This window comes from Salvelinus sp. IW2-2015, linkage group LG16 (genome assembly GCF_002910315.2).
Source record: "Salvelinus sp. IW2-2015 linkage group LG16, ASM291031v2, whole genome shotgun sequence".
Taxonomy (NCBI): domain Eukaryota; kingdom Metazoa; phylum Chordata; class Actinopteri; order Salmoniformes; family Salmonidae; genus Salvelinus; species Salvelinus sp. IW2-2015.
Window position 1 is genome coordinate 16,623,442 of NC_036856.1, and position 21,423 is coordinate 16,644,864.

At 43.5% G+C, this 21,423-nt stretch overlaps 1 protein-coding gene across 2 annotated transcripts in view; it reads right to left on the reverse strand.

Moving 5' to 3' along the window:
• Positions 1–623: 623 nt before the first annotated feature.
• The window catches only part of rgl1 (ral guanine nucleotide dissociation stimulator-like 1), a 35,270-nt gene continuing 14,470 nt past the window's right edge, over positions 624–21,423 (reverse strand). The window contains exons 1-17 of one of the 2 annotated variants that reach the window (XM_024004246.2): positions 19,061–19,311; positions 16,808–16,918; positions 13,670–13,878; positions 13,291–13,365; positions 12,906–13,099; positions 7,105–7,238; positions 6,265–6,584; positions 6,067–6,151; positions 5,851–5,940; positions 5,626–5,712; positions 5,371–5,403; positions 5,135–5,256; positions 4,909–4,998; positions 4,475–4,661; positions 4,034–4,282; positions 3,802–3,916; positions 624–3,714 (exon numbers count right to left, since the gene is read on the reverse strand). In XM_024004246.2, the coding sequence (XP_023860014.1) occupies positions 3,527–3,714; positions 3,802–3,916; positions 4,034–4,282; positions 4,475–4,661; positions 4,909–4,998; positions 5,135–5,256; positions 5,371–5,403; positions 5,626–5,712; positions 5,851–5,940; positions 6,067–6,151; positions 6,265–6,584; positions 7,105–7,238; positions 12,906–13,099; positions 13,291–13,365; positions 13,670–13,878; positions 16,808–16,918; positions 19,061–19,105 (2,334 nt within the window). In that variant the 5' untranslated portion in view covers positions 19,106–19,311 and the 3' untranslated portion in view covers positions 624–3,526. Of the gene's footprint in view, positions 3,715–3,801; positions 3,917–4,033; positions 4,283–4,474; positions 4,662–4,908; positions 4,999–5,134; positions 5,257–5,370; positions 5,404–5,625; positions 5,713–5,850; positions 5,941–6,066; positions 6,152–6,264; positions 6,585–7,104; positions 7,239–12,905; positions 13,100–13,290; positions 13,366–13,669; positions 13,879–16,807; positions 16,919–19,060; positions 19,312–21,423 lie in introns of those variants that run through there. The other variant, XM_024004245.2, reaches the window with a different exon arrangement.

Consider the following 21,423-nt stretch of genomic DNA (forward strand, 5'->3'; position numbering starts at 1 on the left):
TTTTACAATGTAGAAAATAGTCACAATAAAGAAAAACCCTTGAAATCAGTAGGTGTGTCCAAACGTTTGACTGGTATTGTATTTCTGAACATATCCAACTGATTTCAAAATAAAGCATATTTATTTTTCATGGAGGTGATCTCAACAATGAAAATATGTTCACTGAATTGTCTTATTAGCTGATGACAAACAAAAATATTGCGTATTAGATTTCCATGTATACTCTTTTTCGACTTGGCTCTAGGATATTTATGTATATTTTCTTAGGGTTAAATAAATAACTCAAAATGCTTTAAAACACATTTGTCAATGAATTTCTATGAAATTGCACAAGAGCAGGATGTAGCTTCGAGAGGAGAGGTCATGACTGCATTGAAGTCAGTAGAAATGTCTTAAACGATTTACAAAGCCCACAAATGATATGGTGCACTAGCTTTACAGGACTTCATAGTTACTTGTCATCTCATTGTAACATTTTATGGTAAAGAAATGTCCAAGTCTATTGTTAAATGGTAATTACAGAGTAATAACCCTTTACTTGTTTGTACCAGAATAATAATTTGAACTATCGTTCAACTCTGGGAATCTTTTTTGTTCAAGGTCAAACAAAAAGACAATCATAGTAATGATAATAATTTATTTAGGTAGAGAATTCTTTGGCAGTGAAGAAGTACACAAAGTTCATGAGAGAAAAATCACAAGTGCTGAATGAGAATCAAGATAGGAGGAAATCGACCACAGAGTAAACCTTGCACAGCCTTTAGTATGACCAATAACAGACCAGTACACTGCGCTCAGTGAGATGGCCAGAATGTCAGTATTAGAGAACGAGTGTTATAGCCATAAACACAGTGTGCAAGGAGAGAATAGGTATTTATAGCACAGTAGGGACAGCATTCAGTGTGTGTGTGTGTGTGTGTGACAGATGGGGTGGTGGTGTTAATGCTGGTTAGGCAGTGTGTGGGAGCCGGTATGGGTTTCTGTTAAAGTGGGAGGTGTGTGTGTGTGTGTAGAGGCCTGGGCACAGGAGGAACTGAGTTAGTGTCATAGTGTGGGCTGGTGTGATTTCTTTTCTTCATATCGTCTGTGACTCAAACTATTGGGAGTGAGTGATTAGCTGAGGCTCGGTGCACAGGGGGCCGCAATGTTGAGAATGTTGTAAGAGCAGACATGACTGCCTAATCTGAATGACAATTTCCATCTGAACGTTTACGCAAACGGAGCGCAACGCAGTACTTGAATGTCGTTTTTTCACCACAAAATGGGCGGCTCCTTGTAAGCCTGCCTAGAAGTCTTGCTACGCCCATTTTCTCCACAAAAATGTTGAAATGCAACATATTATTCCTTTTGTGAGGGTGGGGGCACTGTTGTGTAGATAATGAGGCTGTATTTTACCACCAAACTCACTTGGTTGAAATTGAACCCCCCAAAATGTATTTTGTTCCTTTCTCTTTTGGCATAAAGGTGTTTCACACACTGATGTAGTGGTAAAAAAGTGGGGTTGCGGTGAAAAAAGTAAAGCTCCTTATACGTTCAATTAATTTTCCTGCAAAACATTTACCCTTCACTACACCACTGGTTTCACMAAATAATTAACTCTACATCTATCAATTTGCTCTAAAAATAAGCACCAGTGTTGCTATAAATCCGTGAAAACAAAAGTGATCTGATGCTATGAACTAAAGTAGCCTATTTTGCATTGATAACTAAATATAATCTCAGCGACTGTTCAAACAATAAACCAAACATTATAGCCTTATTAGAATCCCCCCACAAAACATATTTTGTTTAGAAGTAATTACTTGATTTTAGGCTATTTCTAAATGGTTGCTAGCCATGTGCTTTTTCTCCATGAACAAAAATGATGACATTCTATTTTTAGCTGATATGGGAGCGAATACATTCAAGCAGCAGATTAAACTGGAATAATGTTGTAGGTTACACTGGCAAGTAGAAGAATATTTGCCAGGGCATTTATTTAATTATAAATTGGGAAGATGTGGGAAGATGGAAAAGCTAGATTGCTTGCTGTTTTTAGCCTACATCCAACTGGCAGGCACAAAATGAGGTAATGTAAAACTAACCGAAACTTTCATTACATTTAYCTATTATTCAAAAATGCAGTTGGTTTTCTTTTAAATTAGCCAACTGTGGTCGTTTTCAATGTGATTCTTTGTTTTATCACAAATGGGAAGACAAGAAAATCTCTGCTATTGTAGCCTTGTGAATGTTTATAAATCGGGGGTCTAGGAACACATGGACCGGCGAGGGTATCATGTTGCCAAAAGGTGCTGCTCTAAAAAATCTGACTCCACCCAAGTGCACATGATAAGTGAGGGTGTGTTCAGCAGATAGACCTTAACCCTGCACCCTCCTGAAAAAGCCCCAGTACTCATTAATGTAATGTGCACCCACTGAGCACTAGAGTGGGAGTCTGTCCCCTCTGTTACGATTCCAAATGCAGCACAGCAAATCTGGTACTGGCTTTTTTCTGACAATCTGAATTCACATATAATTTAAGAACATCATCCTTTGGAACTCTCTCCAAGTTTGATACAAATACTTTTTTCTTCTGCCCTGTAAAAAACTAAATCAGAGGAAAACAAAACTATACTTCATTTTGTGCAGAGGTGAAAAGAAGAAGAGCAGGTCACTCATTCCACCTATTTCCCACCTCCTGACGTCACCTAGCCACCAACAAGTGCATCTCTATCAGGACTGCTAATCAGAGCGGCAGGCTGATCCGGGCCTCACATAGAGACCCATCCTATGTGTCACTACACCCTACAGATGAGATAGGACAGCTAAGCAATTTCAAAAGGAAAGGACTTGTTAAAACCAAGTAGGAACCTATCAGAATGCCTCTATAATGGTATTCGTCACACAGCTCAGAATATTAGAGGCGCAGTCCGGTGTGTTACACACAGTGCACACAATGAGGTGAAGGAAACAAAGAAGAAAGATATTGATGTGACACAGCTCCTGTCAATCAATCACCCAGATTAACACTGACACAGGAGTTCATCATCATTAATAAAGGCAACAGGACACATCGCAGTCTCACTCCTTCCCATCTCCCTCTGAATGGGAAACATAACAGGCATCACAGGAAAGAAGAGAGTTGATTAAAAAAAAGCTGAATACTGATGGAGGGCAGGAGTCACTCCTCCTGCATGTGCAAAATCTCTTCATGTGGAGAGCGGAAGGMMGGGGGGGGGGGGGGGGCACTGTCTCGCTCTGCCAAAAGCATCTATATTCTAATTGGCACTGAAGTCCCACTACACATCCATAATAGTCCATAGGGGTTAGGGGGTGGCAGGGACAGGGATTGGAAGGCCACAGGCTGCTTCTGGAGTTGGGGGATGTATGTGGGCACTGAGAGGTGGGGGTCCGATTGGGGACAGGGGTTTTGGGAATAGTGTATTCAGAGTCACATTAAATCTCACTCCCCCATCCCTGGTTCTTCTCAGTCTCCCACCCCCTCCTGTCTGTGGTCCCTCCAGTCCTTGTGCCCCTGTCCTGGGAGTCACAGTGTGACCTTGCTGAGGCGCAGAGACAGGCTGGAGCGCTGCTGGGCACGGGGGAGTGTGGAGGCGCAGCGACTTCTCAGCTGGACCGGCCTCCCCGCGGTGCCTCGCACGCGCAGCAGGAAGTCAAAATTGGCTGAGGTGTTCATGGCGTAAAAGACGTTGGCGTTGTCTGGAATCACCAGCTCTGAAAAAGGAAGTTTTAAAAAAAATACTTTTTCACATTATCATCACAACTCCGAGGCTAAAAAGAGTGTCAGGGAGAATGTTGTACCTCTCTCCTCAGAGATGACCTGCACCAGCTCGTATCCCTCCCCAGGCTCACTCTCCAGGTTGTGTTTGGCCACAGCTCTAGAGATCACTGCTGGAGTCTTATCCTGACTCGTCAACTGGGGACGAAACAACATTTTAATATCAAAATGAAATCAAAATCAGGATGAATCGTCACTTCTGAAACACCTTTAGAATACATTTTTCATAATCTCACATCTTAACATGAGACGTACCAGGATGCTCTTGTAGAGGTTGCCATTGCCCTGCTCCAGACTGACTCTGATGATGCAGGCGTCCTGGGCCTGGGTGTTGTAGGCAGGGGGCAGGGGGGAGGAGGGGGACATGGGTGTCAGGGAGACAGAGCGACGGTGCATGCAGGGTGGCCCGGGGAGAGAGGGAGAGGCCGGGGTCACTGGAACACTGGCTGATGATGAGGTAGTGTCCATGGAGTGGAGAGAAGTACAGGAAGAAGACTCGGACAACTGGAGAAACACAGATGACGCACAGTAATTAGCACATATACAACCTTCATATTGCCAACCTTTTGGATAGAATTATAACTTTATTTGCACACATTGGTAAACAAAATACAGAATAGAAAGAAAATAAAACAATAGGGCTTGTGCAAAACCCCCACCAATTAAATACAACAAAAATMTATCTTTGTGCCATACCTTGTTCTGCTGAGTGTCGGAGGTGTGTATAGGTGTCATGGCCATGCCATCGCTTTCTGAAGGGCTGGAGTCACTAGACGACACACTTACTGAGTCCATGCTCTCCCCAGAGCTGCCAGTAGGGGGCGACCGAGGTGTTTCCCTCAACGGGGAACTCGCTGCCGAGGAGTCTACACCCAGAAACAGTCTGACAGAGAAAAAAYTCAACAAAAAAACATCACAAAACAAAAAGGACCAATATCGGTKATTTAGATCTAATATAAACAATGATTTAATGGAATTCTGTTAAAACATCAATATTATGGCAAGGGCTCCACAACTGATTGTAGAATTCTACACCATTACAATAATGTCTATATTATTCAGGGTATATTTCTTGTAAATCAAAATATAAAAGTACAGTATATGTTAGATTTCCTCTAGAGTGTGCTTACAGGCTAAGTCTCTTGACCATACTCTTGCGAGGTTTGGGTGAAGTAGGACTGCTGTCTCCCACTCCTTCAATGTCACAAGACATAGCATAGCTGCAAGAGAAACCGAAAATAATCATGACATCACTGCTACCAGTCCACTTAGCCTGAGAAACAATCAGAAAGAAAGAGAGGATAGCAAGAGCTGATCTAGTGATATATATGTGTGAATGATTGATGATGTTTGTACCTCTCCTCCTCGCTGTGCTGGGGCTGGCTCTTGAACCAGTGCAGGAAGGCAGCGTCAGCACTCAGACAGTAGCTGTTACACGCAGACTGCAGCAGCTTGATCTGAGCAATCACCTCAAACTCCTGCAAGAGAGAGATCAATGTCAATCATGTCAATTGAGCTGACACTACCAACATTAATGACWTTTCCTAATCACCTAATTAGTGGTTTAGAAACAGGTTGAAAATGACACTCACCCTCCGCCTCTTCTCAAAGTTGATGAGCCCACCCTGCAGAAGACACAGAGGACACTGAAAGACTGAACTCTCATCCCACGCTGGGCTGGCTAYACAAACAGTAGTGGACTTCTCCAAAAACTGCCAAACTAATTCCTCACATACTCATGGAAACTCATGCTCTAGTTGCAAACAGTAGTCACAACACACAAGTCTCTACAACCAGAGTCTCTACAACCAAACAGAAGGAGTGAGTAGGATGATAGTAAGGCTCACCTCTACTAGGTCTGGTAGAGCAGTATCTAGCATGGTCAGGTCTGTCAGGAAGGTGCCCAGGTAAGGTATCGTCCCCTGCATGGCACCCTGGGAGGAGAGACAAGCATAGGTTAAAACATACCAATCAGCAGGCACAGCTAAGCTACTCACTTTTACCCTCTTCCTGAAACGGAAACAAACAGGGCCGCAAACACATAGTGGCTTGTAGCTTGCTCCATCGCTCACCATTTCCTTCTGCAGCTGGAGTCGTTTGTGAATGCGTTTCTGGTGCTCCTTAGCACAGCCTTCCAGATTGGCAAACTTAGAGGTGCCCTCCTGTAGGGGAAAGAGTAGATTGGGTAAATATCAAATCACTACTAAAATCAATCAATTCATCATCAATTAACCACTTCCTCAACATCCACAATGTCTGGTATGCAGGCATTCCCAGAGCAGTCTCACCCTCATCAGCAGCTCTCGGCTGGTCAGGTAGTTGTTGTGATCTGAGAAGATGTCTGATAGTTCCTCGAACGTAGAGATGCCGTCTCTGTGGAAATGACAGAGAAAGGTTAGAACTAAATTGGGAATGCATAAGAACTCRATCACATGAGTTGTGAATGACTGATCAGTTCATATGCATTCAGCTTGTGAAAGACCCACTTGTGCACGCAGGACCAGGCCCTCTTCAGTCTGTAGAGTGGGTTGGACTGCAGTGCAGATACGATGGCGTGCAACGAGGAGAAGTTCTTACGCATGCGACACTCCTGAGCGACGTCTATCCAGCGCTGGATGACCCGTGCCCTGAGGTGCGGGCGGATCTGGCGTCGGTGCAGTATGGTGCTGACCACACATGCTGCCACAGCATTGAACTGGGTGATGGTGGCACGGATGGTGGAAGCACTGTGCTTGTTTTGCTTCTTATCCCTCTGGGACCAGATGGAACCCAGGCAGTGGTGAGGAACCACCTTCTTGAACAACAACTGGAAACAGACAAACAATGATACTATTAGTATTCAAACTTTTAAAGTAACTGTCCAGTGAAAATATTACTTTAAAAAAAGTTAKTATTCTGTTAACGCATACCAAAATATTGTTGTTGACTTGTCCTGTATCGTATGTGGCCAAAGCATAAATTGGCAAAAAAAAAAAAAAAAAACTCACCTCAAAAACTTGTATCATAAAAATGCTTGCTATTTCCTCATAGAACATGAAGTCATGTTGGCTCATTGCCTGAGCTGGCCAAATCAGCGGTCTACTCGCATTAATATTTTGTTGGGGTCCGCACACACCATCACAACACAGAAAAGCTGATTTATAACCTTCTTAATTATCATTTTTAAAAAGGAAAACTACTTCACTCATATTATAATTATTTATAGGTCGTATTTCATAGAAATATGGTAATACTGGACAGTTACTTTAAAAATGTATATTTATCCTATATTGTTCAAATACATTGGAAACCCATACTCCCACCCAGCCTCCCTCAGCCTCTCTTACCGCATCCATATAGGTTAGCTGCTCGGCCACCAAATCTGCATCAAATGACAGGAAATCTTCCTGGACCTCGATCTCCACTTCCTCATCCTCACCCAGGCAGAAGGAGCTGTTTCCATGGAAACCGCCGGAGAAACCTACCAAGAGGAGAAATGATCAGATTAATGATTTCCTTCATGATGGCAGGGCTGCCAACTTCTGAAGATAGGAGATCGCACTCCAAGCTTAAGTGAATGTCATTGGCTCCAACCCCTAGCCTGGGTTAAAAGTTCATTTCCACATATTTTCATATGGCTTAGGCCCATGACCAGGGTGGAATTATTTTTTTATTATTCAAGATTCTCTTACAGTTTGAAAAAAAGCTAAACAAAATCAAATCATTGTCACATGCACCAAATACAACAGGTGTAGAACTTACTGGCAAAGTACTTAACCAACCATGCAGTTAAGAAACATAAGAGTTAAGAAAAGATTTACTAAATAAAGAAAGAAAAGTAACAAAATAACAAGGCTGTATTATATATAATATATATATATATATATATATATACACACACAGGGGGTACCGGTACCGAGTCAATGTGCGGGGGTACAGGTTAGTCGAGGTCATTGACGTAATAAACTCAGCAAAAAAAGAAAAACGTCCTCTCACTGTCAACTGCGTTTATTTTCAGCAAACTTAACATGTGAAAAATATTTGTATGAACATAAGATTCAACAACTGAGACAAACTGAACAAGTTCCACAGACATGTGACTAACAGATGTGGAATAATGTGTCCCTGAACAAAGGGTGGGTCAAAATCAAAAGTAACAGTCAGTACCTGGTGTGGCCACCAGCTGCATTAAGTATCGCAGTGCATCTCCTCCTCATGGACTGCACCAGATTTGCCAGTTCTTGCTGTGAGATGTTACCCCACTCTTCCACCAAGGCACCTGCAAGTTCCCGGACATTTCTGGGGGGAATGGCCCTAGCCCTCACCCTCCGATCCAACAGGTCCCAGGCGTGCTCAAGGATATTGAGATCCGGGCTCTTCGCTGGCCATGGCAGAACACTGACATTCCTGTCTTGCAGGAAATCACGCACAGAATGAGCAGTATGGCTGGTGGCATTGCAATGCTGGAGGATCATGTCAGGATGAGCCTGCAGGACGGGTACCACATGAGGGAGGAGGATGTCTTCCCTGTAACACACAGCGTTGAGATTGCCTGCAATGACAACAAGCTCAGTCTGATGATGCTGTGACACACCGCCCCAGACCATGACGGACACTCCACCTCCAAATCGATCCCGCTCCAGAGTACAGGCCTCGGTGTAGCGCTCCTTCCTTCGACGATAAAAGCGATTGCGACCATCACCCCTGGTGAGACAAAACCGCCTCATCAGCGAAGAGTCCTTTTTGCCAGTCCTGTCTGGTCCAGTGACGGTGAGTTTGTGCCCATAAGCGACGTTGTTGCCAGTGATGTCTAGTGACGACTTGCCTTACAACAGGCCTCCACCCCTCAGTCCAGCCTCTCTCAGCCTATTGCAGACAGTCTGAGCACTGATGGAGGGATTGTGCGCTCCTGGTGTAACTCAGGCAGTTGTTGTTGCCATCATGTACCTGTCCCGCAGGTGTGATGTTCGGATATACCGATCCTGTGCAGGTGTTGTTACACGTGGTCTGCCACTGCGAAGACGATCAGTTGTCCGTCCTGTCTCCCTGTAGCGCTGTCTTAGGCGTCTCACAGTACGGACATTGCAATTTATTGCCCTGGCCACATCTGCAGTCCTCATGTCTCCTTGCAGCATGCCTAAGGCAAATTCACACAGATGAGCAGGGACCCTGGGCATCTTTCTTTTGGTGTTTTTCAGAGTCAGTAGAAAGGCCTCTTTAGTGTCCTAAGTTTTCATAACTGTGACCTTAATTGCTTAAGCTGTTAGTGTGTTAATGACCGTTCCACAGGTGRATGTTCATTAATTGTTTATGGGAAACAGTGTTTAAACACTTTACAATGAAGATCTGTCAAGTTATTTGGATTTTTACAAATTATCTTTGAAAGACAGGGTCCTGAAAAAGGGACGTTTATTTTTTGCTGAGTTTATGTACATGTAGYTAGAGGTAAAATGACTATGCATAGATAATAAACAGCGAGTAGCACTAGCATCAACAACAACAAAAAAGGGTTGGGTGTCAATGCAAATAGACTGGGTAACCATTTGATTAGCTGTCAAGCAGTCTTATGGCTTGGGAGTAGAAGCTGTTAAGGAGCCTTTTGGACCTAGACTTGGTGCTCTGGTACTGCTTGCCATGCAGTAGCAGAGAGAACAGTCTATGACTAGTGTGGTTGGAGTCTTTGGCAATTTTTAGTGCCTTCCTCTGACTCCGCCTGGTATAGAGGTCCTGGATGGCAGGAAGCTTGGCCCCAGTGATGTACTGAGACGTAAGCACTACCCTCTGTAGCGCCTTCAGGTCAGATGTCGAGCAGTTGCCATACCAGGCGCTGATGCAACCAGTCAGGATGCTCTCGATGGTGCAGCTGTAGAACTTTGAGTATCTGAGGACCGATGCCAAATCTTTTCTGTCTCCTGAGGGGGAATAGGGGTTGTCGTGCCCTATTCAAGACTGTCTTGGCGTGTTTGCACCATGATAGTTTGTTGTTGATGTGACACCAAGGAACTTGAAGCTCTCGACCTTCTCCACTACAGCCCCGTCGATGAGAATGGGGGCATGCTTGGCCCTCCTTTTCCCGTAGTCCATAAATGCACACTCAAAACCCGATGACTTGGTTTGAAGTTACTTTGAGATTATTTGGCCATGAAATTTAGAGTATGCTAGCTAGGTAACATTGAATTACATTGGTTTTTGGTTAGAAAATGCTAATATTGGCCTCCTGAGTGGCACAGTGGTCTAAGGTACTGCATCGCAGTGCTAGCGGTGCCCCTAGCTGGCTTCTGGGTTGGATGGCATTGTGTCACGAAGCAGCGTGGCTTGGTTGGGTTGTGTTTCGGAGGACGCATGGCTCTCGACCTTCGCCTCTCCCGAGTCCGTACGGGAGTTGCAGCGATGAGACAAGACTAACTACTACCAATTGGATACCACAAAATTGGGGTGAAAAATAAATAATAAAATAAATGCTAATATTAATGGTTGGCGGCAGTGGCTAACCATAGGATGGATTGCAGTCTCTCCTTGTCCATAAGAAACAAACATGTAAATATGTAATTCACTTGGGTGAACTATCCCTTTAAAATAGGACCGTAGAAAATCCTGCCTAGAAGTAGCACTCCAAGGGGGTTGGCCACCCCTGATCTATGTTTACCAAAAACTGGGGGTTTCAATATATTAATGTGACTTCATTTGATTTCTGCACAGTACCCCACATTCAAGAAAAATGTCATGAATATCAATCTTCAGGTGGTTGAGGCTGATTTGCAAAACCTTGCTATCGTCTTACTCTACATAGGCAAGATCTTTTCCATTTGTGTCTACCATCTTGTGCACAATACTAAAATGACAAAACAGAATATTTGAGGCAAGGGGCATTTCAATATAGCTCATTTTTTAGCCCATTGTAGAGGATGGCAATTGTTCTAATGACTTACAGCAGCTATTGTAAATTAAAACAGAGATTAAAATCTCCTGAAGACAAGAGGACATAGCTTAAATCTGCCCCTACACCAAACCCAAATTATCTTTCAATGTATTGTTGTCCCCCCACAACAATCATTTACACATTTGGGTTCACAATTTGTTTGTGCAAAATAATGTTTATAATACATACAAATCAAGTCACCTTACCAAGATTCCTGCTGAATGCTGCCTTTTCGTTGTTACAGCCTAATGAACCTTGTGCTAAATCACTAACGACCAAACAAAGTAAATAATGTAGCATATGGATCTGYGCTCATGCAAGTGGTGGATTTAATCACTATAGTAGGCTAGGCTATATTATCACAATGTCAAAAGGAAACATTCTGCGACACGAGTGACAGAAAATTCACTTGTTGACAATTATGTGTAGAAAACAGVGCTACAATATGCCGTGCTGCTCTTCTGAAAATGTTGTTCACAAACTTTGATCAGCGGAGAACAAACTTGCCTGTCCAGTCTGCGGTGGTGCTCCCATAGAAAAGCTGCTCCACGCTAATCATGAGGGACATTTTTTTTTTTTTACCAACGTGCATCCAATCGCCTTGGTCCTCGACCCTCACTAAACCAATCACAAGCTTCAATCTGCTGCGGTTCACAATGTGGTGGTAGGAAAATTATGGATCTCCCGGGTGAAGGTGCTGCAGTTACAACGCTTATGATATACAGTTGAAGTCGGAAGTTTACATACATTTAGGTTGGAGTCATATAAACTCGTTTTTCATCAACTCCACACATTTCTTGTTAACAAACTATAGTTCTGGCAAGTTGGTTAGGACATCTACTTTGTGCATGACACAAGTAATTTTTCCAACAATTGTTTACAGACAGATTTGATTATTTCACTGGGAAAACCAAAATCATGGGAAAACCAAAATAATCAGCCAAGACCTCAGGATTTTTTTTTTTAGACTTCCACAAGTCTGGTTCATCCTTGGGAGCAATTTCCAAATGCCTGAAGGTACCACATTCATCTGTACAAACAATAGTACGCAAGTATAAACACCATGGGACCACGCAGCCGTCATACTGCTCAGGAAGGAGACGTGTTCTGTCTCCTAGAGATGAATGTACCTTGGTGCAAAAAACGCAAATCAATCCCAGAACAGCAGCAAAGGACCTTGTGAAGATGCTGGAGGAAACAGGTACAAAAGTATCTATATCCACAGTAAAACGAGTCCTATATCAACATAACCTGAAAGGCCGCTCGGCAAGGAAGAAGCCACTGCTCCAAAACCGCCATAAAAAAGACAGACTACTGTTTGCAACTGCACATGAGGACAAAGATCATCATTTTTGGAGAAATGTCCTCTGGTCTGATGAAACAAAAATAGAACTGTTTGGCCATAATGACCATCGTTATGTTTGGAGGAAAAAGGGGGAGGCTTGCAAGCCAAAGAACACCATCCCAACTGTGAAGCACGGGGGTGGCAGCATTATGTTGTGGGGGTGCTTGACAACAAAGTCAAGGTATTGGAGTGTCCATCACCAGCCCTGACCTCAATCCTATGGGAAATTTGTGGGCAGAACTGAAAAAGCGTGTGCGAGCAAGGAGGCCTACAAACCTGACTCAGTTACACCAGCTCTGTCAGGAGGAATGGGCCAAAAATCACCCAACTTATTGTGGGAAGCTTGTGGAAGGCTACCCAAAACGTTTGACCAAAGTTAAACAATTTATAGGCAATGCTACCAAATACTAATTGAGTGTATGTAAACTTCTGACCCACTGGGAATGTGATGAAATAAATAAAACCTGAAATAAATCATTCTCTCTACTATTATTCTGACATTTCACATTCTTGAAATAAAGTCGTGATCCTAAGACAGGGAATTTTTACAAAGATTAAATGTCAGGAATTGTGAGAAAAAAACTGKGTTTAAATGTATTTGTCGAAGGTGTATGTAAACTTCTGACTTCAACTGTAGAATTGCAGGCACAATTGAAAAGTTAACGCACGGAACAGACACTGTATTAATCAAAGAATGAAAGCAGCAGGCCTACTTTTTTCAATGCATGAGAAATAAGGTGTGGAGTGTGAAGAGGGTCAAATGGAGAGAAAGCGATGGAGATAGAAAGAGAGAAATWAAGGAGAGGGAGAGACAGATAAAAAGACTAAAGAATTGAGGGAGGATATAGTACTAATTAACTAGATATCTTAGACTGTTCACCCACCCTCGGAGTCTGGATCCAGACTGGCCTCGGCTTGTAGCTGCCCCAGTAGACTCTGGGCTCTACGAATGGGCTCCGATCCAGGCAGGGCCCTCTGTAGATAGGCCATGACTCTGTGGAGGCAGGGGTAAGATGGAGGCTCCTGGAAGTCCTCTGGACACTGGTCCAGCCAGACTCGAAGGATGGAGGCCAGGGCACTGAGGGTGAGGAGGGAAGGGGGGCAGAGATAAAGTCAAGAAGCCTGCTGGGAGCAAGCTGCTGCTGACAGAGCGAAAGGCAGACTGAGGAGCTACACAGTATCAACCCAGCAACAACTCAGCTTGAATCCATATGGAAAGCAAGCAAAGACAGACAGACTAAGAAAGTAGGAGATGTTGAGAAATCTTACGTTCGAACGGCTCCTTTGGTTTCAGAGGGTCTACATCGCTCCATCTGTCCTTCACTATCCTCTGGAATTCCATATCTGAGAAAAAGAACAAGAGAAAATAKCATTTCAGCACCAATGTCTACCATCAGTCTGTAAAAGAAGTGAGACCAATAGGTTTCCTTAGCCTTTCAATGTAGAGCGGCAGTCACAGTGTGTCACAGCCCAACACTTAAACATAAAATTCACCTCATAAAAATCATGTTGATTAGCTAAATTATTTGAACCAGGTCTTATAGCACTATGGCTGGGAGAAAAGCCTGAACACACTTGGGCCCACCAGGACCAGGAGTTGCCAGCCTCCGCTGTACACTACAGCCCCCAGACCCAGACCCAGACGTACTTGTCCAACAGCAGCTGCAGCACGGTGTGTGTGCTGGCGAAGGCGCGGTACGTGGACAGGAAGATGCTGGTGTAAGTGAGGTCATTGTCCCCGAACGCCGTCAGCAGGGTCTCCACCAGCCGTTCCAGCGTTCCCGCCCGGATACTCCGGATCTTACAGGTTTCCAGCTGGCTCACTGTGTGGCCAGGGGGCAGCCGGTCCCCCTCCGCCTGTGATCAGACAAGATTGAAAGAACCAGGGATATTAGAACGATGAGAACGGGGGAGAGAAATGGAGGGAGAGAGAGAGGTGTTGAGARAAAGGCACCCTATATTTAATTCTTAAGCAGATGTGTCCGAGTATTGTGTCTGCTGGGAGAAGAATTAGAAGAGAGGAGAGAGATATTTGGTGCTGCTAGCACACTAAAACAGGAAACTCTCCAATCTGCTTCTAATCACGGAGTGGAGCACCCCTCCTCCACCCTGTCCTCTGGCTAAGGGAGGGAGGCAAAGAGGACAGCAAACTCAGTCCAACTCCAACACACAGTAGCTCTCCACTCTCAAAGTCAGTACTGCTCTCTGGTAAAAATCTCACCACAAATGTACTGACTGTCAAGTACCAAACATATACATTCACATTGTATAGCATTTCTTCAGATGGCACTCTATGGGCAGTGCCACAACAGTAAACAATGCACCAGTGTGGCACTGTGGCTCACTGTTTACATTATCTTGCTTTCCCACTAAAGAAATGAAGGGATTACAATCACCAACAACCACAAAGAGACAATCAACAGAACAGACAATAGTCTTGTTTTCACTAGCTTACTCATACATTCACATATACAGAACTCCCACTCAGAGGCTACAATAAACAAGCACTCCAAATGTATACTGCCATATAATAATGTGGGGTAGTTGTTCTCATCCATATGCTTTGCTTTTACAGGATGTAACATGCAGGGAAAGAAGAATTATGGTGGCAGTTGGGTCGTTCCACTTCAAAAAGCACAAGAAAGACAATTTCAAGACCCACCATCTCAGATTGTTCTGAAATCGTTTCGGTTGTTAGAAACAGATATGATTAGCATTCCTGCAAAATAATTTTTTTAAATATCATTTGTTCCCTGAGAAATTATGCTGATTGATTGCACACAAATTGACCATTTTAATTTCTAGGATTCATATAATATTCAACAATTATAGTACACAACATCCTATTTGGACCTAACTTTTTTCTAACAATGTGTAAGACATGAGGACTCCAAAGAAGTGGTCAATAACCATCCACGGACACACCAACAACGAGTATATTGGATCAATTCTCTATGTTTGACAAGTAGTATGCTGCTGCAGCTCAGAGTATTGTTCCTTAATCCTATGTCATGATTTCTCTGTGAATTTGGTGATGGTTTCTTTCCCCTGTTCAGAGAAATTAGTAATTGAAGTTGTTGGGTGTATGTCCCATCCTACATCCTGATAATACCAGGTTCTGACCACTAGATGGTGCTGTTCCTGCTATTAGATTTTTTTTTTTTAAGAATCTCCCCATTGTTAAAGGGATAGTTCACCCAAATCACAACATACATATATATATATATATATATATATATATGTTTTCTTACCCTGTAAGCAGTCTATGGGCCAGGTATGACAGCAACCCATGCTTTGGTTTTGTTTACCTGGCCACAATTTCAAATGCTTTTTGGCATTTGTGGCACAAATCCAATGCAGGCCAATGGTAACTATATTAACATTTCCACACTTCATATCCCAAAAAATCTATAAGTAATATCCTTGAGTTACACAATCAATTGCTAGATACTTTAATGACAAATTTGTCTGAACAGGTGGGGGGGACAAGTTCACTGAGAATACATTACATAGGATGAAAAATAACTATACTCTGAGCTCCATACTAGTTGTCAAACAGAGAACTGATACTATATACTGGTTGTTGGGGTGAGATTGGTGTGGGGTGTTGGGAGTCCGATGGCTTTTGACCACTTCTTTGGATTCCTCATGTCTTAGTCATTGTTAGAAAAAGGTTTGGTCCAAATCAGATGTTAGGTACTATAATTATTGAATATTACATTAATCCTATAAATTAAAATGGACAATTTAGGTGCAATCAATTAGCTTAAATTTATCAGAGATCAAATTATATTTCAACAAAATAATGTTTCCGGAATGCTTATCTTATCGATTTCGAACTACAGAAACAATTTCAGATGGTGGGTGTCAAGGCTTGCTGAAATGACATGGAATGACCTAATTAGAACCAGACAGAGATAATTAGAGGACGCAACATTGCACCTGTCTCATTGTGGCATCTGTGCGAGCATGGGCAGTGCCATTGTGGCCATCTCCATTTTGAAGTAGTACATTTTCTTATTCTGCTACTTCTATGAGTTGGTAAACAAACTGAAAGGGTGCATCCTGCCACCTGGAATGTGCTGTTTGAACAGGTATAAAGCCAAGGTTGGCACTTGACTGCCACCTGCAGTTATGGAATGTGAGTATAATAGACTATAATTCYTGAGTATAATTCATTGGCTGATCCCGCTTGACGATATGGATGGAATTTTGTGATTCTTCTTTAACCCATAGGAAGTCCCTCCCAGTTGACTACTTCAAAATTGTAAAAGTACTCAATGGCGCTACCAGTGCTAAAACAGGATTTTGGTGCACTAGAGTACTCTCTCTCTATGGAACTGGCAAATCAGGAAATCACATGACTTTGACAAACAGTTGAGTAGGCTATTTGTGTAAAAGTTTTTATATGGACTGCGCAGGGTGTTGGCAAAATTGGGAGAATTCAACAGTTTAAAAGTTAAAACGCCCTGTGATTGCAAATTGACATTACTGCATATCTTATAATGAAACAGACAAGTTCTATCCACAAAACTATTTATTGTACCCTCTCCTTTCACAAAGAACTATAGACTTATATAATTGCAAAGTGATTCAATCTGTCCAACGTTGCCATGTTAACTAGTGATTATATCATCAATTCTCCAATGGAAAGATTCAATCTGTCTATAGATATAATGTATTGATCAGGGTTATTGTTTGAGCCTTATAAAGTCTCTCACAGGTTCTCAAGTTTGCGTGTTTTCAACCAGTGTGTTGTAGTGAAAGAGCAGAGTGGTCCACTCACCCCCAGCCATCTTGCTCCCTTGTTGGCAGCCTGCTGGATCTGGACCCTCTTCAGTGTCACGTTATATATTGCTCCCTCCTCCACTTCCTCCCCCCAGTCCTGCACCGAGCTCTGTGGYAGAGACATATTGAGCTGTTGACACACAGACAAACCATCCTCTAGAACACAGGACCACAACAAAGCTGAACAAACCAAAACTGTAGCAAAATGTATCACATTTAAAAAGAAGTGAAGTGTGTCTAGAAACAAAAGAGGAGTACTTTTGTTATGACTCAAGGACACCGCGAAAGCGATAGAGAATGAAACCCATACTGAGCAGAGTGCCACTGAGTAGGAGAGACTGTCTCCCTCACCCCCATACCTTTCACCCTCTCTGAGAGCTGAGGTCAGAGCTGGAGAGGGCCACTGGAGCGCAGGAGATGAGAGCTAAAGCTGAGAACTGTCTGTAGACTAAAGACAATAAAAGATCCCCGGCCTGTCTGAGACTGGCTCAACCTGAAACCTCCCTCCCAGAGCCTGGAACTGGTGGAAATACAGTACATGTACCGCTCACTGCTCCACACACACACACACACACACACACACACACACACACACACACACACACACACACACGTCTACTCTCTGGCTCTGAATCCATATTGGCGACATATTGCCTCTCAGCTATGCAGAGCACACACAGAACTGCAGTTCACTCAAATCAAACATCTGCCCAGTCAAGCAGGAAGGCAGCCGCATGCAGTGTAACGGTGACCAGAGCTAATTTCAATCCCATAAAGAGGAGCTGTTTAGAGGACAGAAGCACTCCAGCAAGTCCAAACTCTCACTTTCCACCGCTGCCATAACAGGACAATGGCAAAGTCCACTCCCTCCCTAGACAGAGTGGTGGCAGCTAGAGTCAAAGGTTACAGCTGGCCGTTAACAGGCTTAAAACGCCAGCTCTTAAGGCCAGTGGCACTTAGCCCGGAACTGTTGTGGGTGGATGTTTGGGTTCTAACAAAAACACAGCACAGAGGGCCATGCAGGGAACCCACCCCAAACAATCACAGTCAGGCACTGATAAACAGTGTGTGGTGGCAATGGGCTCTGGTGTAGAGAGAGAAAGAAGGCCACAGAGGAGTAACCGAGTCCAGGAGATAAAACAGGCCAGAAGGTCTGTATTTTCCATCCGTTTCCTGTACAGTGCTGCCTCTCTGCCTGCGAGATAAATACTTCACTCAGTGAGTTATGCAGTCCAGTCCACTCCAAAACAATAGCAGGAGGTATTTCTGCTCTGTGGCCCAGCCTGCTGAGTCCACAGTCTGCACAGAGCCTGCTCTTTGTGCCAGGCATAAATGTTTTTCAAACTGGGGTTTAAAGGCCTGCCTGCTTTGTGGACCAAGTTGGGGCAAAAGCACCGGGCGGGAGTTATAAAAAGAGAGATCAAACAAGTTATTCTGTCACAGGGGACATTTTAGCCTCTAAAAGGACCCAGCTCAGTGTGTCATCTAATAGGCCTATAATACAAAAGCTGAGATAAACATGGTTGTGAAAAGGAATGAGTTTAGAGACTACATGGCATATAAATGACCCCAGGATATAAACAGAAGATGGCTTGTTTACTAACTCCAATTTCATAATTGCTGGACAGGCTTCAGTTTGGAAGGATGCTCCAATTCAGCGGAGAAGGATCCGACTACAGAATTGACTATTTGCTCGGGAAAATAACAGTAGTCTGTCTCCGACCCGCTTCTGCTGACATCACAGAACACATCACAGTCTTGAGCCAAGTGAAAACAATACGCTCAAGATAACAACAACGGTGTCAAGTCTTTGGGCTGATCCGTAGGCTTTGTGCTTGCTCCAGACGCAGCTGCAGGGACCCGTGAAAGGAGCTCACGCCCCAGGGCCAAGGCAATTGTTCTACCATTTCACTCTCGGCTCAGGGACAAAAGTTTTTCATTTCTATGGGGAAAAACGAATGGTATCATATTTATTCGGACACTAGTTACATTTCCATAGCGCGGCCGCGTCTTTACGCAAAACGTTTACGCGCAGGCGATACAGACCATTTAAAGTGCACCACGAGAGCGTTGAGGGAGAGAAAACAATTCAAACTCAATGTTCAAATTCATCCCCCGCCGCCCCCCCTTTCTTTCCTTTATCCACTACTTTCCCAAGCATACCCCCTCCCTCTCCAGCCGCTCTGAAAGCTGACTCTCAAACCACAAAAGCAACAGTCTGCAGCACGGAAACAGTGGAACTTTTTTTTACCATCTTAGCTTTCCAGGCGAATCTCATGGTCAGCGCTTCTCTCATGATCCGGGGACTGCATCAGAACACGGTATAAACAGTCAACCCAGGCAATAAATGTTTCCAGTCCCCAGCGACATACGGTGCTGTCCTGCTCTGTAAAATATTTTCTTCACTACACAATCCGTCACAGCTCTCTTGTCTGTGTTGTCCCCCTCTCTCAAATCCTCCTCCTCTCTTTCAATCTCCCCTCTTTCCCAGTCCTCTGTTGAATGGCTGAGCTCCGCCCACTGCACTCGCGGTCCTCCCAATAACCCCTCCCGTTACCATTTTCTTTAGATTTTTCATTTTCAGGGAGAACATTATGTGAAAGATACAATCTGACAGTAAATTTAAGATAGTATTTTAGTGCCCGTCGAGATTTTCGTTGATATTACGCATGCATGCTTGTGTGTAAAGCTTAAAGGGTCAATCTGAAGTTCCTTCATCCATTTTTGGACTTTCATTAATAATATATACATATTGATTATTGAAGAATATCATTTATAATTGCCTCATGAGCTTAGTTCAACTGTCAAACCCCATCAGAACCCCAAATATAAGCTTGTTTTACTCCAGTGTTTGTAAACATTGTAAATAAACACTACATACCCCTAAAACATGCTTGAAACTATAATGTTTATATCTTGGATGGTCAGTCCTAGCTCTGTCCATGAATTTGAGTGGTTACATTTCTCCAAGCCCACCCTTTAGCTTTTAACCAAAACAGAGGCGGGGTAACGGTTTGTTATTGTTTCAACTAAGGATTGGCCCTTTAAGCCAGATAGTCCTTGTTCCAGTGAGACAATACAAGAAGGCTGGAGATGCAGTCACGACTGTGTATTGTTTATGTGAATASGGTATGTGTGTGAGAATAGTCAACAACTGTTCCACTGTTTATGTATTTGTACACATAGTCAACCACCAGTGGTGTAAAGTACTTAAGTAAAAACACTTTAAAGTGCTACTTAAGTAGTTTTTTGGGATATCTGTACTCTACTATTTCTATTTTTGACAATTTTTACTTTTACTCCACTACATTTCCTAAAGAAAATAATGTACTTTTTACTCCATACATTTTCCCAGACAATCAAAAGTACTCGTTACATTTTGAACGCTTAGCAGGACAGAAAAATCAAATTCATGCACTTATCAAGAGAACATCCCTGGTCATCCTACTGCCTCTGATCTGGAGGACTCACTAAACAGAGAACTCCCTGGTATCCCTACTGCCTCTGATCTGGAGGACTCACTAAACAGAGAACATCCCTGGTCATCCCTACTGCCTCTGATCTGGAGGACTCACTAAACAGAGAACATCCCTGGTCATCCCTACTGCCTCTGATCTGGCGGACTCACTAAACACAAATGCTTTGTTTGTAAATTATGTCTGAGTGTCGGGGTGGGCCCTTGGCTATTCATAAATTGTCAAAAATAATAATAATTTGAAATGATTCATACTTTTTACTTTGACTTTTGATACTTAAGTATATTTTAGCAATTACATTTACTTTTGATACTTAAGTATATTTAAACCCAAATACTTTTAGACTTTTACTCAAGTAGTATTTTACTGGGTGACTTTCACTTTTACTTGAGTCATTTTCTATTAAGGTATCTTTAATTTTACTCCAGTATGACAAGTGAGTACTTTTTCCACCACTGTCAACCACTTACTTAAGTCAGTGGAGAGATAGAAATCAGCATGTGATCAAACATTTAGAGAGTTATTACGAAGTCATTAGGATGATCAATAACAGTATGTCTCATGTAATAACTTCAGCCACCAAGGCCCACACAATTCACTGTGAGTCATGTACTGCACCAGTAGGACTAGACTTCCAGTGGACAATGGGAGCCCTCTGTAGGAGAGTAGGCTGGCCATGCTGTGACCCGTGTCCTCTGACTCTCATACACTGGCCAATGTAACACACAACGTCACACAGCATCACACCAAACGTCACACACAGTGTCAGTCGGTGCCCACAGACGTACAGGCCAGCCATGGTGTCACTGCTCCCCAAACAGCCCAGTCCAGGTTGGCTGCAGGCCGGGCCAGAGGCCAGAGGCTGCCTGCCTGGAGGGCCAGGGGTCCAGGGAAGCCCTGTGTAGCCTGGCTGGAGGCCAGTTCCCAGGCTGGCTTGCCCCACCATCCACATCAGTCTCCAGGGCTCTGGGAAGCATCGACAGGCAGTGGGAAAGGTGGTGACCCCTGGCTCTCCCCCGGGGACTGTTGTGCTGCTCTCAGAGGTGAGTGATGTCATCCTTCTGTGCGACAATACTCCTTCTTACAAATGTGACAGGCACAGCTCAACTCTACTGGACCAATGAGCACACATCTCCCA